Raw genomic sequence first — 17,644 nt, 5'->3', positions numbered from 1 at the left:
TCAGATCGCGTATGCAAATTTAAGCACTGTGACGCGACTCGGGCTCTGACGATACTGGAAAGTGGGAAAGCGGGTAATCTTGCCTCGCAACAAGCAGGAAGAAGCGGGAAGAACCCGGCGAACCGATTTGATTGGCTGACGGATGCATCTGCAAAGACTACTCCCCCATCCGTCAGCCACGCCTTCTGACGTCCGTTGACTGACGGTGCAGTGGGCACGAGGCGGCGCACATGGCTAATTTGCATACGCGCACAGGATTGGCGGGCTCCGCAAGGCAAATAATATAACATATTTAATTATCTTTCTATCTGTCTATCTATCTATCAACGCATTTTTCTAGTTTTAATGTGATGTATTTTGTGTATGTCCAGTCAGACTTGAGGTCTCCCTTGTTCTGTGTGGTCTTGCAGGCTATACTGTGTGTGTGTGTGTGTGTGTGTGTGTGTGTGTGTGTGTGTGTGTGTGTGTGTGTGTGTGTGTGTGTGTGTGTGTGTGTGTGTGTGTGTGTGTGTGTGTGAGCTGATTCCCGACGATTTGTGTAGTTGGTATTAATAAAGACTGGACTAGGCTATCTATCTATCAAGGCTATTAGTCAACAATTATTCGCCGAGGGCGAAGTGAATAGTGGGGAATAGCCCCAGAGACCGAAGGTTTATTTGTGATTAGCGGACATTTTGCGATGAAAACTACATCGAGTTTGAGATGTCAATCATGGGATATTGCCCAATATCCCGCGATAGCGAACCAATCAAATTGCGCCATCTTAGGAGGTTCACGTGTAGCATACTAACTATAGATAATATCTATGTATTTATCTATGCATCTGTATAATCTGCTTAACACTCTCTTGCTAGTCTCTCAAGGGTCTCAATGAGGCTTTGGTCCGTGTCTCCCCAACCAGCTCTGTCCCCAACGTAACGTCATGCAATGCATTCTGGGGGAAATGAGAATCAATAGCAAACCGCTAAAATAGTACCTACTTTTTCGTATTACATTCCGTTTTGTGATACCTAACAACATTAAATACAATAAATAAAATTTTAAATCTTTATTACCAACAAGCAAATTGCACAAATTCGTTGGAAAATAAACCCTGTAACGCGGCCTTTAAATAGACAGCGTCCCTATAACACAGAACAAAACCATGTCAATAAAACAGTATGGTGAATTATGGGTCAACCACAAGACTACACTTTGTTGCTCAAATGTAATATTACTCTCCTCCTTGAGCCTCCCGAAATGTTTTGCGATATTGATATCCCCCCTCTCCCCTGCTGCTTGTTTTAGTTGTTTTATTTTTCTTGTGTTTTGTGTGTAGGCCTATGATATGCGTGACTGTAGGCTACTGCTGCTGTTAAAGTCCTGATATTCTCCTGATGGGCCGTATGTGTGAACAACATATCCTGACATTTGTAACCTGAACATCTCCTGAATAATACTACCCCTGAAGTAGTATTTTCTCCGTAGGAAATGTAAATTACCTTATGAGGAGTAGAAAGTCTGTATTTCTCACACAACTTCAATGGGCGTGTTGATGATGCTTCTGTAGGTCATTGAGTGGCCCCCTAAATGATCAGCCTGTTGCCTTTTGTTCGCTGAATGGTTAAAACATGGTTTTTCTATGGGGGCGCTGGGAATGTGATTTATTTTTATTTTTTCGGGGTGGGATTTCAAACGCACCCCGTTTGAAAATAATTCTCAAAACAAAAGTATTTTCTTCAAGTATAATTATTTACAATTTCAAACACAAATTATATTAACTAAAAAATCATGGACAATATGGACATCTTCTCATTTTCTCCTCTCCTGGAACCGTCACCTTATCGTGGTGGAGAGGTTTGCGTGTCCCTGTGAACCTGAGAGCTGTGTTGTCTGGAGCCTTGTGCTCCTGGTAGGGTCTCTCATGGCAGAGTGGTCTCAGGTGAGGGGCCAGACTAAGAATGGTTCAAAAAACTCCAATGAAGAACGAAAAAAGAGGAGATGTGACCCGGCCCGGAGGAAGCCCGGGGCCCCCGTCTGGAGCCAGGCCCAGACGGAGGGCTCGATGGCGAGCGCCTGGTGGCCGGGTTTGCCACGGAGCCCGGTCGGGCACAGCCCGAACAAACTACGTGGCACCCCCCCTCTCTTCATCCCATGGGCCCACCACCTGTGGGAAGACCCGTTGGGGTCGGGTGGGCAGAAACATGGGTGGCAGCGAAGGTCAGGGGTCTCGACGGACCAGACCCGGGCGGCAGAAGCTGGCTCTGGGGATGTGGAACGTCACCTCGCTGTGGGGAAAGGAACCGGAGCTTGTGAGGGAGGTGGAGCGCTATCAGTTAGATCTGGTGGGGCTTACCTCCACGCACAGTCTCAGCTCTGGTACCGTACTCCTGGATAAGGGTTGGACTCTATTCTTCTCCGGAGTTGCCGAGGGCGTGAGGCGCCGGGCGGGTGTGGGGATACTCATAAATCCCCGGCTGAGCGCCGCGGTGTTGGAGTTTACCCCGGTAGACGAGAGGGTCGCCTCCCTGCGCCTAAGGGTTGTAGGGGGGAAAACTCTGACTGTTGTTTGTGCGTATGCACCAAACAGCAGCTCAGAGTACTCGGCCTTCTTGGAGACCCTGAATGGAGTCCTGTATGGGGCTCCAGTAGGGGACTCCGTAGTTCTGCTGGGAGACTTCAACGCCCACGTGGGCAACGATGGAGACACCTGGAGAGGCGTGGTGGGGAGGAACGGCCTCCCTGATCTAAACCCGAGCGGTCGTTTGTTATTGGACTTCTGTGCTAGTCATGGATTATCCATAACAAACACCATGTTCTAACATAAGGGTGCTCATAAGTGTACCTGGTACCAGAGTACCCTAGGCCGAAGATCGATGATCGATTTCGTGATCGTGTCATCTGATCTGAGGCCGCATGTTTTGGACACTCGGGTAAAGAGAGGGGCGGAACTGTCAACCGACCACCATCTGGTTGTGAGTTGGATCAGGGAATGGGGGAAATTTCCGGATAGACCTGGTAAGCCCAAACGAGTAGTGCGGGTGAACTGGGAACGTCTGGAGGCCCCCGTCCTAGGTATCTTCAACTCACACCTCCGGCGGAGCTTTTCTGGCATTCCTGTGGAGGTTGGGGGCATTGAGCCGGAGTGGGCGGTGTTCAAAGCCTCCATTGCTGAAGCTGCGGTGGCTAGCTGTGGCCTCAGGGTCTTAGGCTCCTCAAGGGGCGGTAACCCTCGGACACCGTGGTGGACACCGGTGGTCAGGGAAGCCGTCCGACTGAAGAAGGAGGCCTTCCGGGATATGATATCCTGGAGGACTCCTGACTCGGTTGCAGGGTACCGACAGGCTCGAAGGGCTGCAGCGGCTGCCGTGTCGGAGGCTAAGCAGCGGGTGTGGGAGAAGTTCGGAGAGGCCATGGAGAAGGACTTTCGGTCGGCACCAAAGTGTTTCTGGAAGACTATCCGGCACCTCAGGAGGGGGAAACGGGGAACCATCCAAGCTGTGTACAGTAAGGATGGGACTCTGTTGACCTCAACTGAGGAGGTCGTCGGACATTGGAAGGAACACTTTGAGGAACTCCTGAATCCGAATAACACGCCCTCTATGTTGGAGGCAGAGCTCGAGGTTGATGGTGTTTCGTCGTCAATTTCCCTGGTGGGGGTCACTGAGGTAGTCAAACATCTCCGCAGTGGCAAAGCCCCAGGGATTGATGAGATCCAGCCAGAAATGCTAAAGGCTCTGGGTGTTGAGGGGCTGTCATGGTTGACACGCCTATTCAACATCGCGTGGGAGTCGGGTACAGTGCCAAAGGAGTGGCAAACCGGGGTGGTGGTTCCCCTGTTCAAAAAGGGGGACCAGAGAGTGTGTGCCAATTACCGGGGTATCACACTTCTCAGCCTCCCTGGTAAAGTCTACTCCAAGGTGCTGGAAAGGAGGGTTCGGCCGATCGTCGAACCTCAGATTGAAGAGGAACAATGCGGTTTTCGCCCCGGACGTGGAACTACGGACCAGCTCTTCACTCTCGCAAGGATCCTGGAGGGGGCCTGGGAGTATGCCCATCCGGTCTACATGTGTTTTGTGGATCTGGAGAAGGCGTATGACCGGGTCCCCCGGGAGAAACTGTGGGAGGTGCTGCGGGAGTATGGGGTAAGGGGGTCTATCCTCAGGGCCATCCGATCTTTGTACTCCCAAAGCGAGAGCTGTGTTCGTGTTCTCGGCAGCCAGTCAGTTTCGTTCTCAGTGGGTGCTGGTCTCCGCCAGGGCTGCACCTTGTCACCAATCCTGTTTGTGATATACATGGACAGGATATCGAGGCGCAGTCGTGGTGGCGAGGGGTTGCAGTTCGGTGGTCTGAGGATCTCGTCACTGCTTTTTGCAGATGATGTGGTCCTCATTGGATCATCGGCCTGTGACCTTCAGCACTCACTGGATCGGCTGGCGGCCGAGTGTGAAGCGGCTGGGATGAGGATCAGCACCGCTAAATCTGAGACCATGACTCTTAGCAGGAAACCGGTGGATTGCTTACTCCGGGTAGGAAGTGAGTCCTTAGCCCAAGTGAAGGAGTACCTCGGGGTCTTGTTCGCGAGTGAGGGTACTCTGGAGCGTGAGATTGGCCGGAGAATCGGAGCAGCGGGGGCGGTATTGCGTTCGCTCTACCGGTCGATCTTCGTTCCTATCCTCATCTATGGTCATGAGGGCTGGGTGATGACCGAAAGGACGAGATCGCGGGTACAAGCGGCCGAGATGAGTTTTCTCAGAATGGTGGCTGGCGTCTCCCTTAGGGATAGAAGCTCAGCCATCCGTGAGGAACTCGGATTAGAGCCGCTGCTCCTTTACTTAGAAAGGAGTCAGCTGAGGTGGTTCGGGCATCTGGTAAGGATGCCCACTGGGCGCCTTCCTTGGGAGGTGTTTCAGGCACGTCCAGTGGGGAGGAGACCTCGGGGAAGACCCAGGACTAGGTGGAGAGATTATATCTCAACACTGGCCTGGGAACGCCTCGGGATCCCCCCGTCAGAGCTGGTCAATGTGGCCCGGGAAAGGGAAGTCTGGGGCCCCCTGATTGAGCTGCTCCCCCCTCGACCCGACCCCGGATAAGCGGATGACGATGAGATGATGAGAGATGAGATGAGATTTCAAACTTTCTTGGTTTTCAAATTTTTTTGCTTGCAAAAATAGGCTACCTGAAATAAATAGGCTCAGTGTAACAGTGGTCATACAGCGCGGTTTGGTCCTGCACAGTTCAATAACCAACACAACACAATCAAACAAATAAAAAAAAAACGAATTTTGTTTTTATAGCCCGTTTTCATCCTTCCTCTCGCAGTTGTTCAGTTCCAGCTTCTCTGAGCGTGGTCTCCACGAAAACACTGTTGTATTTCAAATAGGCCTACAAAATATACAGGCCTAACTCTGCACGCAATCTGTTTTCGCGGTGCCCGTGGTTCCCGGGCTGCGGTGCCCGCGTTGCCTGGGCCGCTGTCACGGTGCCCGCGGTTCCCGGGCATTCATTCATTGACGGGGCACGGCGGGAGGCAAGGGAGTGCCGTGGGAGTGCCGTGGGCGTTTGCTCAAAAAAGGTTGAGAACCACTGGGTTCAAACATAATTAAATGTTGGCACTGCTTTTACGAGTCATTTTTGTTGAACGCTTAAAGATAGGTCTTATCATAACCCCTAAAAGCACACATCATACAATAAATTGCAATAAATTAGTTCACAGTTGCACGTGCATAGAAAATGTTTTTTTTATTATTATTACAACAGTCAGCTGAACATTATAGGGTCCCATCCTTCCACTCACTTTTTTTCTCAGTTAAACACAGAAATTAACTACATTTGTCCAAGTGTTAGTTATATGTGAAATTAAGCAAAAATATACGCTCTTTCTCTGGTAACGCAGTCGTTCGCGACACCTTTCTTCTTTGTCGTTTCTTCTATTTGTCTCTAACTCATGCACCAATCTTTCATCGATCGATGCTTCAGATTTTGTGGATGCAACGGAATATATTAGGGGTGGGAATCTCTTGGCACCTCACGTTTCGATTCCGAATATGAGGTAAACGATTCGATTCTAAAACGATTATCGAACAAATTTTTTTATGTACATTTCCATGCGTGATTTTCAAAAATATATATATACATCTGAGTTTGCTACTCAGAGTTTGCTAATCACTTCCTACTTTTGTGATGATCATAAAGACATCAACAGATGAATTAACTTTTCTAATATTTTATTAGAGAAAAAGCTTTTGTCACAAATATGACTTTCTATGAAAAATGCAATAATGAATGCAGCTTGCATTACAAAACAATATGGAACAACATGGTCTCACAGTAATCCGTGAAATGACTACGGTCGGACGCTTAACTCGAAATCCGTGGGCACATCACGGAAACACGCCGATATCCGTGAGCCACGGAATAACAGTGTCATTTACTTGCATTGGAGCAAATTCCGTGGCCACATCACGGACAATTGAAGTGATTCCGTCAGACCACCACAGATTTGGAGTTAAGCCCCCGCTGTGGTCAAATGTGGCACACACACAGATTGAAACGGGAGCACACACACAGATTGAAAGGGGAATCCACGGAATAACAGTGTCATGTGTCCGTGGCCACATCACGGAAATCGGCGTGTTTCCGTGATGTGGCCACGGATTTCGAGTTATTCGTCCGTAGTCATTTCACGGATTCCTGTGAGACCAGGTTGATATGGAAGTATGTAAAAAATAGGGTTCAGTTTTCTTTTCTTTCTAATCTTTCTTTTCTATGTCATTAAAGAAAAAGATGCTCTTGAATTAGAAGGAGTTCTTTTGTCTGGCTGTGAGTTTGCAATCGCAATCGTGTCAAGACAAATCCCATTGGCCAATACACACTGAAGATAAATAAAATAATTTTAAAATTACTAAAATCATCTCTCTCTGGTGAACAGATTGTTGCAGCAGGCAAACAAATTTAAAAGAAAAAATATTTTTTCTTTTATTTTTTATTAGAATTCCGATTATTAATTGATCTGCATCGAGACGGAATAGTTTTAGAGAGAATAGCGATGCATCGAAGAATCGATTATTTTTCCCACCCCTAGAATATATGACGCATCATTTTAGCAACATTTAAAGGTTGGGTATATGGGATTTGCGAAACGCCAGCAGATGTTGAAAACACACAACTCAAATGGTCCGACCCCCTCTCCTTAAACGCTGACTCTCACTCCACCCATTCCAAGTACATGGACGCGCAATCATGCACGAGTGCGAACACAGATGCGCGAGAGTGAGCCAGGCTAGCTAGGTTGGAGTTTAGGGGTTGTCTTCTAGTGCTAGGTCCAAATGTGGATTAGCTAGTTAGTAGTGATGCGCGGGTCCGGTTTGCAAAAATATGCGCCGATAATGACCCAAACCCGACCCAACCCGAGAAAAAAGAAAAACGCCAGTGAGTCCATATTGCAATGGAACCATAGCCGCGGGAGTTAGCCATGTCTTCATGTCTTTTTTATACCATCGTAAACACGAAATAGGGTCTACGAGTACACAAATCTGTGTTACAGGTGCACAAATCCTTTTGCTACAATTATTGCAGCGCAGTATGAAGGTATTATTGTGGTAAAAGTCTTTAGCACCTAACTGCAGAATTTGAATGCGTACACTAAAGTCACAGTCAATTTGAAGTCGTAGCCTATCTATTTATTTTGCATGTGTACTAAATGACATCGATGTCCGCATATAAAGCATTAAGTATGAAACACCCTCAGGGTAGAATCTTCTGGTATACAAATGTGGCAAAAATGTGTGAAAACGGTTTATAGGTAGAAAATTATGATGTTTGCTTTATAACGTAAGGAGGAAATTATTATGCTTGCTTCATTACATAAAAAGTTAACCAAAATGTTATACGTTGTAACATTATTAGAATTTTTTTATCATATTATGCGCTCAAAAATGTGTTACATTATCGACTGGAGATCCCACATTATTGCTATTGGAATAATTACAACTACAGGTTGAGCGTGTGCAACACGTGTGCGGAAACTCTAGTACTAATTAAACACTCAAAACACTCAAATAATTTACTAATTAGATTAGTAGTCATTCATATTTTAATGTATATCATTATCCATTTTTAATATCACAAAATAACTAGAGCAGCTGGCAGTCAAAAGCCATTCTGTCTCCAGTCACCCACCCTGTCCTGTTCAGACCTGTGTGTAAACAGGAAATGCCACGGCCCTTCGTCAGGCTCTATGGCGCACACATGTCTTTGATATTGAGGCCTAATTGTTTTCAGGGGGCAATTAATGTAATTAAAGGAAGAGTAAATACCACATGTAGCGGTTTGTGGCTACAGCTAGTTGGCTGGATCCTCTAGTGTCACGCTAGCCCGAGGCATAGACGGGGGACTGTCTACAGACCGCTCAAGTTGATTTCAAAACTTTCACGTTTAAGTATTCACAACAATTTATATTCTTACGGTGGTTTGAATGCATACATCAGAAGATAAGTAATTTTTGAGTTGGATACCAGACTAACAGCCTCCTACGCCCTCCTCCAAGAAACAGAATACATGTTGGTAGTTGGTTTCTTTTAAACATGGCTGATGGTTCTCTAGGTATAGTGAATAACTTCACGATTAAACACCATAACAGATGATGATTTTGTGTGTGCGTGTGTGTGGGGGGGGGGGGTTGATCTCCAAAAAGTGCTAGTGTGGTTCAGTGACAGCGGTGTCTGATTTGCCGAGTTACAGTACGTTGAACAGCAGACCACGAGACCTGGGATTAACTTTAGTGACAGGATAACAAGAGCGGGAAAAAGAAAAACAAAATGCAACAAAGAGATATTTATCGGCTAGTGCTAACAAGCTCATAGCGTAACCGTTAGTTCACAGGAACAGAAACAGATCACACAGAGAGGGAGAGGACATTGGATGTCAAGCGTTATTGAGGGGAGGGGTGTATTACAGATTGGCCGATCCACCTGTCAATCAACCGCAGCCTCTGAAGCAGGAAGAAGCAGACAGCTGAATACAGATTCAAGTAGGCTTTATTTAGACAGGTCATCTTAAATCCCTTCCATAGAAGATTCACTTCACCAATAGCATCCCAGACTTAATTTTTTTTGAGGCATTAATAAAACGAAGAAAAAAATAATAATACAAATAACTAGCGAAATGTTCTGACTACGCTTGGTTAGTCAGTTAATCACAAATATAAGTAAAGAAGATAAGAAGACAAAGTTAGAGAAATTATGGGGGTAATTTGAGAGGTTATTAATGATGACCCAACTGAAAACAAAAAAAAAGTGCTTTAGAGACAAACAACCTAACGTGTGTGTGGGGGGGGGGTTACGAAGTTTTCTTCTTAGTGGGACAGTGGGGGTGGGGAGGGAGAAGAGGAGACACGGACCTATTCGATGCACCGCTCAACTCTAACATACGAGTCCATTCACGGTGGTGTTCAGACACATGGTCAACAAAAAGCACATATAGAGAGAGACAGAGGGACAGAGTGTGAGAGAGAGAGAGAAAGAGAGAAAGCCCGCCCTCCGTTCCGGTTGGGCGAATTATATAAGGTCCTACGTCCATATGAGTTGCAGTTCTAGTAGAGAGCGTCCAGCTTGAAGGTTACTGTTTATTCCGGCTCCGCTCCTAGGAGGAGAGAGAGAGAGAGGCGAACAGATGATGAGTGGATGGCATTCCAGTGACAGTCAAATAAAACATGAAATAGCAGTTGAAAAAGGTTGATTGTCTCCTCTGCTTCGACCTCATCTTTTGGTCATGCGACACGTTCTTCTACACTCCTCTCTGTGTGCATTAGCCATGCTAACAATCACCAACTATCATTTTGTTGGACCCTCAACTGTTACAGCAAATAGAATCACAGGTAAGGCTGTGCAATATATAGAATATACTCGATATATCTCCGAAATAGCTGTGTGAGATACATAAAATTATAAAATCGTAAGTATCGAATATTTTTCAGTCATCTGGGTTTTTCAAGTGGCAGCCGAGACTTGCCTTGGATTTCGTGTTTTAAACATTCTCCGGTGGCTTTCTCCCTCTCCCTCACGCAGTAACGTGAGTGAGAGGTAAAAAAAACGCTTGCGTCACACACTCACCAAACAATCCCAAGTGACATCTAGGTGCGGAAGGGAGGGACCTAATTTTCAAGTTTCTTTACGGCTTGCCTCGCTTGCCGGCTCAGTGTAGCATAAAGTGTATCCTAAGCCAATTCAATTGACAAATGAAACATGGAAGCGGACTAACTGCTGGTTCCAAAAATAACTAATAAAGGGATCAGTGATCTGGCAGTTTTTTGGATATCGAGAGGAGGAGGTGGAGCAAAACACGCCAATGCTTGTAACGTCTTGTCTGATCGGATGCCGTCATGGTTACCACCTGCACGCTCCGTAACAGTTACACACACAATCGGAATACAAAGTGCTCCCTCGTCTTATGCTACTTCTCTAGCTATAAGTTAGCCTCGGAAAACATTGTTGTTTTAACCAACTTCAAGCAACCATAAAGAGTTAACTGGGACGTGTCTGCGTGGTTTGTTGGGGAGAGGAGTCATCCGTCGACCCCGACAAGGCGTTGGGGGTAGAGGTCAGCACAGTACAATTCCTAAATAAATTAATTCAATGGGCTCAAAAATATCGAACACATTGTAATGTGTAAATAAAATGAGTTTTTACTATTTTAGTTTAATCCCTTGCAATGGCCTACATATAAAGAAAATTAGTGATTAGTTAAATTAGTTATTTGTGTAAAATAGTTTTAGAAGATTCAGCCTTAATGTTTATAAGCCTCTCTCTCTCTCTCTCTCTCTCTCTCTCTCTCTCTCTCTCTCAATGTTCTGAGCTGCTCAGTTTTATATTGCCCCTTTTTTGTAATTTTGAAGATCGTTTTTGCCATTTGTGCTTTGTTTGAATTAAAAAAAGGCTTATTTCAACTCAATTGTGATTCCTCACTCTCCAAGGTGATGGAAACCACCTTGGAAGTTAACCAACAATGGTATAGTCTGAAATAGAGAAAATGTATCAGGATATTCATTTTTTCCCATATCGCACAGCCCTAATCACAGGAGATAGGTTTTTATAGGCTGGATGTTTACCAAAAGTTATTAGCTGCATTTATTGTTTTTTAAGGTTATCCATTTGTGAAACCTTCGTCTTAACTTTGTTGAGCTCTTCCTCAGATGCTGTAGCCACTCATTAAATTGGAGGAGAACTCCCTCATTACACTAGACTCTGTTTAGAAATATACTGCTCAAAGGCTCTCAAAGAAATGGAGAAAAAGAAAAACAGGAGAAAGTGTGCAGACACTTGTGTGCCAACAGGCCAACAGCTCCGTCTATAGGAGAACACAGAGACTTCTTGTCCTTTGCCTCATCTCCTCAGCCCTAGAGTAACATAGGCTGCAGCTACATCTGCTCACCGCTACAGTGTCATTCTCTGTCCACAAAGGTTTGGAAAATAGAGAAGGAAACCATCCTGATGGGTTGAGATCACTGACACCAGCAGCCACTCTTAAGTATACTACTTTGTTTGTGAGGAGGAACAGGGCTCTCTTTGAGAACCACTGTGGTTCATGTCATTGTGGTTATGATAATGACTAATCATTTTTGTGTTCAAGTTCCTCCATTTTTGAATCTGCATTCACTTCCTACATTCCTTCCATCCATTTTGTCCAGAATCTGATCCGCTCTTGATAATGATCAGCCTGAAGTATGAGGACAGCCATCACCTGTAGAGGCGATAGCCAGTAGGGCACCAACATCTTCTCCTTCCATTATTTGCTTGGTCACCTAGCAGCTATCTAGGTTCCAAACACGAACCATCTTGTGTTTAGAACAAAGATGGCTGCTAGGTGAATAACGCCAATATTCACCACTAGCGCATCTATGAAAGGGGACATATGCTAACTTAATAGCCACCAGTGGATCTATGCCACCTTACCAACCCCGAGCAGACATGCAAACTTGCTTACTACGATCAGACATGGTAACTTGCTAACTATGAGCAGACATGCCAACTTGCTAACTACAAGAAGACATGCTAACATGCTTACTACGATAGTGGTTCTCACCACTAGCGGATATATGCTAACTACTGGGTGAACTATTCTAACCGCCAGTGGATCAATGCCAACCCGGAGGGGGACCTATGCTAACTTGATAGCCACCAGTGGATCTTTGCAACCTTACCGACCATGAGCAGGCATGCTAACTTACTGACTAGGAGCAGAACTGCTAATTTGCCAACTACAAGGGTGACATATGTTTTATATAAAAGGAGAGAATATATGCAAGAAAATATCTCCAGAGCGAGGGTCAGAGGGCACTATGTCTTGGTTGCACACATCACTCGGAGATGCTACATCTTAGGCAGCCAGTCTTGCTACGACTGCACTCCCTGTGCCAGAAGGACAGGCATTACAAGCCAGGGACAATTAACCTTGTCAGTCCAGGTGGGATGGGGCTGGGCGGGGGTCTGAGATGGGCAGGGCCCTGCTGCTGGCATGTAGGAGGTCAAGGCTACAAGAGCAGGTATGAAACCAGCCGCAACGAAAACAGCCTGTCCACTGACAGCTTTGTTTCCAGAGCACTGAAAACATTGACTTGAAATATTTATGAGAAAGTAACCTCGCGCATATTAACAAGGTCAGCAGCGAGTAGTCAATACACGCCCGCTGGAGACATATCTGCAGGCTAGGGGAGAGAGCGGAGGAAGAAAAGAACGACATATTGGGGGATTTCTTCCCCTACACTTAAAATTGAAAAGCATTGAGGAGTTAGCCTTAGTAGCTACTCGTGTTGCATCCCAGCGTCCTGCACATTTATAACCGCCGGGGTAAATGAAAGCACCCACGGTGTTATTGTCACTAAATTGCATCATGGTTCCCTGGCTCTCTGCGCCGGCTCTATGAATGCTTAATATCTACCGGCGGGGCTAGGTGATCCCGTGTGGGCCGAGGCATTATTAAGCAGGGCGGCAGGATGGGCCCGTCTGCTCATTAGGAAGGACCCCTAGCTGATCTGTCAGCCAATGAAAGGCCTCAGTGTGGCCGTTCTCCGGGTGGAAGGAGAGGCCGTACGCTGAAATGGACTAATAAAGCAGTCCGAGCCGGACCCGAGTACCGCAGGGGGGGAGGGAGAGACGGCCAGAGGAAGAGCGAGTCCGCCCAGCTCCAAGAGAGACCGGCAGAGCCCACCTCTGCCTTTTGTCTGAGAGCAGGAATGTCAGGAATGTGGCTTATATCAGAAAAAAAACCTGTGTCAATCCCCGTGTCCAACCCTCCGTAGCACAAGATGGCCGACGTCAAGACATTATGGACGTGCTTTTTCAGTGAGGAGTGATGTGGTGGCAAATATGCTGACGGGCTTGCAGCTACTCCCAGTTGTACTACTACACCATTCATGCAGCAAGCGCCACCGGCTGCACTTGTTACTGCTTTAGGAACAGGTGTAACAAGATCCGCCGATTACAGGCATAGTTTGTCTAGGGTCAGTCATAATGGCCTGGGGTGAGGCTTTTCATTGTCACGGTGCCATCCTCAACATGCATACCACCTTCACAGTGTGGGGAGGACTTGTTAGGCGTGTGTGTGTGTGTTTGTGCAAGTGTGTTTGTGCGTACGTGTTCCTCACCCTCCTCAGAGCCTCCTCTTCCTCCTGGCGACTCTCGTAGTGTGCAAAGTCATCAAAGATTGAGGTGGTATGCTTGAAGGTGGCGATAATTTTAAGCACCTGCTTGGCCTTCTCCAGAGGCACTTCCTGTGTGTCCCTGGAGTTGGTCACCGGCTTGTTGTCATTGTTCTCCAGGCGTATGTGTCGCAGCTGGTTGTTGGGAACGTCCTTGACGAACGCCCACCGCACCTCGAACTTGCCCTTCCACTTGTCCTGCGACCAGACGCCGGCGTAGGCGTTGTAGTCCACGGCTGAGCGCATCTCCGCCACTCCGCAGAAGTGGCCGCTGCCGTTTACGCTGAACAACAGGTAGAGGGGCCCCTTGCCGCCCAGCGAGCGGTAGGCCCCGTCCAGGCGCTTGTTGCCGTGCTCCGTGCTGCACCAGATGGAGTACTTGATGGAGCGGTGGATGTCGTCCTCCGAGTAGCTCTTGATGATGAACACGCGGCCGTTCTTCAGGCTCCAGTCAAAGTCTTTGGGGTTGTAGTTGTTGAGCGTGCGCAGCTTCTCAAGCACCGGGTGCACTTCTCCGCTGGAGCATGGGGGGGCGCTCATAGCCACGCCGCCCATGCCGGCAAAGCCCTCCGCCCCGGGGCCCTGGTTGAACGTGGCGCCCCGGTTTCTGGGGGCCACCCAGCGGTTCGGGGGAGGGCCCTGCTGCTGCTGCTGCTGATGATGATGCTGCTGCTGCTGCTGTTGGTGGTGCTGCTGCTGCTGCTGCTGTTGGTGGTGCTGCTGCTGCTGCTGCTGCTGTTGTTGGTGGTGGTGTTGCTGCTGTGGGTGGTGTTGCTGTGGGTGGTGCTGTTGAGGGTGGTGCTGCTGTGGGTGGTGCTGATGGAGGGCCTGGGGCGGGCCGGCCTGGGAGGAGAGGTGGGCGTGGGGGTGGGAGTGGGGATGGGCGTGGGGATGGGGGTGGGAGTGGGGGGGACCGGGGGGCAGAGCCTGGGGGTGCTGGGGGGACTGTAGAGACTGGAGGTGGTAAGCCTGGTGTTGGTGTTGGTGCTGGTGCGGATGTTGGTGCTGATGAGGGTGCTGTGGAGGCAGAGGGCTCTGCAGCAGCGGCTGGTGCTGGGCCATGAGGGGCTGCTGCACCATGGTCTGGGGGGGCATCATGGCCTGGGCCATCGGGGCCTTACCCAGGGGGCCCTTATCGTCCCAGGTGCCAATGTTCATGTTGTGCTTGATGGGGGGAGGGGGGATGGCCGCACCACAGCCCATCCCCATGTTGGCTTTGGGTTTGACCTTGGGCTGGGGCTTGGCCGGCTTCCTGGCGATGGCAGCCCAGGAGGCGGGCTTGGGCGCGGAGGAGCTGACGGACTGGGGGACGGCGTTGGCAGCCATGCTGCTCATGCCGGCGGCGGAGGCGAGCGGGGAGCCCACGGTCTTGGTGACGGCCGCCCCCATGTCGGCGCCCAGCTTCAGCCCCGCCATGCCCTGCTCCATGCTGTTCAGCACGGGGACCTTGCTCAGCTGCGTGTCGCTGCTGAAGCCCGCCTGGCCGTCGGCGATGGCCCGGCCCAGGGAGCTGGGGGCGTAGCCGTAGCTGTTGCTGTACACCGAGCTCTGCTGCGTGGACTGGCCCTGCGACACGCTGGTGCCCCAGGTGGAGAAGTCTGCGCTACCCGGGAAGAAATTGAAGCCGTGCTGGCCCAGGAAGGGGGGGGTGTTGCCCAGGGCGCCCGGCTGGCCGAACACACCGTCTGGGATGTAGTGGGGTTCACCGTTGCTCATCTGGCCGTAGGTGGTGAGGTAGGGCATGGGCGCGTCCCCGGCGGTGGACCAAGCGGCCTCTCCCAGGGAGTAGGGGAAGCCGATGGAGGGAGCATAGTAGCCGGGCATGTAAGGGTCGGACATTGGAGGGTAATTGTTGCTCTGTGGGGGAAAGAAACCTGTTGAGTTAATCGTCTCGATGGGGACTTTGGTTACAGATTAAATCTCCAATGTATTTAACCAGTTGCCACTATACATGGCTGAATCCCCGTCAAAGGCTGGTTGATCTAGCCATGTTTATGAGAACAATACAAGTTTATCTCAAGCTACTTGGAAATGGAACATAGGCACATAATTCTTGGCTTGGAACACTTTGATTTTCTGTGGGAACAATTCCATGGTTGTCAGCCACCCACATGACGAGAATAGAAAAAAACGAGGGTAAAAATAGTCATTAGCAGAGCGCCGAACACCACACAGGCAACAAGTTAAAGGCTTGCATCCCTCTGTAAAACCCTAGGGGTCTTTCCTGGTATTTATTACCTGATTTGTCTGACCACTTAGGTATGGCTCAAAGTCATCATCGTTCACACCATCCTTTTGATGCATTGATCCGTTTTGCACTAGAAGTAAACACAGGCATTTAGGTCATCAGATAGCCATTACTACAATATAGGACAGTATTATCAAGATCACCCCCATGCATCTGGTCACAGTTAACTTAAAGGCATTAGTAAACAACAGTGCTATTGTAAATCTTACATTGGTTATACAAGTGTGGCTAAACATTATCTGGACTTAATGACTAATGGAAAATTTGAGTTGTATACTTGGAAAAAGTAGAGAGTAACGATTATTCTTTAAAAAAATAAAAAATAAAAATACATTTCTAAAGCACAATACCTTTATTTCCTTGTCCCTTCGGTCTCTGAAATTGGCCAGAAGAGTAAAAGGGATGTTAGAATACAAAAATATGAATAATAACCCACGATGCTATCCTTAACGTTGTGGCCCACCTCCCGGGTTGTTAGTGCTCCACCGTGTTCTAAACATCACATCTACACCTGGCTCTACATTAGGACGAGACGTCGACCTGACATCCAGTCCATGTTCCGCAGTGGAGGACCCGGGGACCGACTACAGCCGGGGCTGGTCGGCGGTCTGCAGGTCGGCCTACACTCAGCTAACAGCTATCACATATCAAAGACCTGTGATCCGGCATGCCTGGTGGAAGCAGGCTCAACCAGGTTAGCCCATCAAAGTGTTGACAAAGTTGCGTTTGTCACACATCACATTCGGAACAGCATTCAAATGGAAAAGACACAAACCGGGTCGACTGTTGTAGCGGACATCCTCCAGGAACCAAACCCGATCGCTGCTCCGCCTGTCCCCGGTGTATCCTGCTGGGCGCTCCGGTGCTTCCCTAGCGCGGCTCGGCTCTCTGGCGGCTCGGTGGCGGCTCGTTCTCCGGTTCTCCGCCCGTCGTCGGAGCTGGCAGCAGCGAGGGGCTTTACCGTACTCCGATGGCAGACCGTGTGTTCTCAGCGGGTCCAAACGCGTCGGGAGAAGCTACGTGGTCTATCGTTAACGTAAAACCGAGTAGTGCTTTACTGAGATCTCCTGTACCATGTTCTACAATGGCGGAGAGGCTTTGAGTCCCGCTTCCGTCGGGCTCTCTGCTCCGTGACCTTCCGCCGGTGACGCTCTGAGTCATGTTACACACAGAGCATCGCACTCACCGCCACACGATTAAGCATATTTAATGCATAAGATGTATTGCATAGAATATTTAATGCATATAATTGAATGCAAAATGCATTCCTAACATTTTGGAAGTTATTTGGACAATCGACATGGTGTTAGTTGGTAGGTGCATAATTGCATTAAATTCTAGGGTATTTATTACCAAGTATTTTTTACTAGAGTTTATGCTTCGTTGTTGTTCTGAAATGCCTGCTCGCCTCACGGCCCGGATCGTCCTGCAGTTATGATGAAATATATCATCATGTGATGAAGAGTTTGGAAACCGGAGATTCTCGTGATGTCTGTTCATCTCCATACACAATAAAAAATTCAACCAGCGCAGAAATTATAATTCTACTTTATTGTATAGTATTTTCCTACTAAAAGTATTCATGTCGTCAATATACAATGCACTCGATGTAATGTAACTGTTATAAATCATGTGGTTAGCTAAGCTTATTTTTCAATGTTGAAGGATTTAAACACATGTCAGATTGTTGACGAGTGCACAACGTAGACTGGACTCTGCAC

At 48.1% G+C, this 17,644-nt stretch overlaps 1 protein-coding gene across 2 annotated transcripts; it reads right to left on the bottom strand.

Moving 5' to 3' along the window:
• Positions 1-4,008: 4,008 nt before the first annotated feature.
• Positions 4,009-17,318, bottom strand: ythdf3 (YTH N6-methyladenosine RNA binding protein F3). Of its 2 annotated transcripts, none has more exons than XM_056584380.1 (6): positions 16,699-17,318; positions 16,274-16,298; positions 15,914-15,993; positions 14,489-15,532; positions 13,622-14,344; positions 4,009-9,621 (listed from the first exon to the last, which is right to left on the bottom strand). In XM_056584380.1, the coding sequence occupies exons 1-6, from the start codon at positions 16,720-16,722 to the stop codon at positions 9,598-9,600; spliced, it is 1,920 nt and encodes a 639-aa protein (XP_056440355.1). In that variant the 5' UTR covers positions 16,723-17,318; the 3' UTR covers positions 4,009-9,597. The 2 variants fall into 2 exon arrangements, with proteins under 2 accessions (XP_056440355.1, XP_056440356.1); XM_056584381.1 differs by having other exon boundaries at positions 4,010-9,621; positions 13,622-14,382; positions 14,686-15,532.
• Positions 17,319-17,644: the final 326 nt, after the last annotated feature.

This window comes from Gadus chalcogrammus, chromosome 23 (genome assembly GCF_026213295.1).
Source record: "Gadus chalcogrammus isolate NIFS_2021 chromosome 23, NIFS_Gcha_1.0, whole genome shotgun sequence".
NCBI lineage: Eukaryota > Metazoa > Chordata > Actinopteri > Gadiformes > Gadidae > Gadus > Gadus chalcogrammus.
The sequence above is the reverse complement of the archived record's forward strand: the minus strand, read 5'-3'. Positions and strand labels throughout refer to the sequence as shown.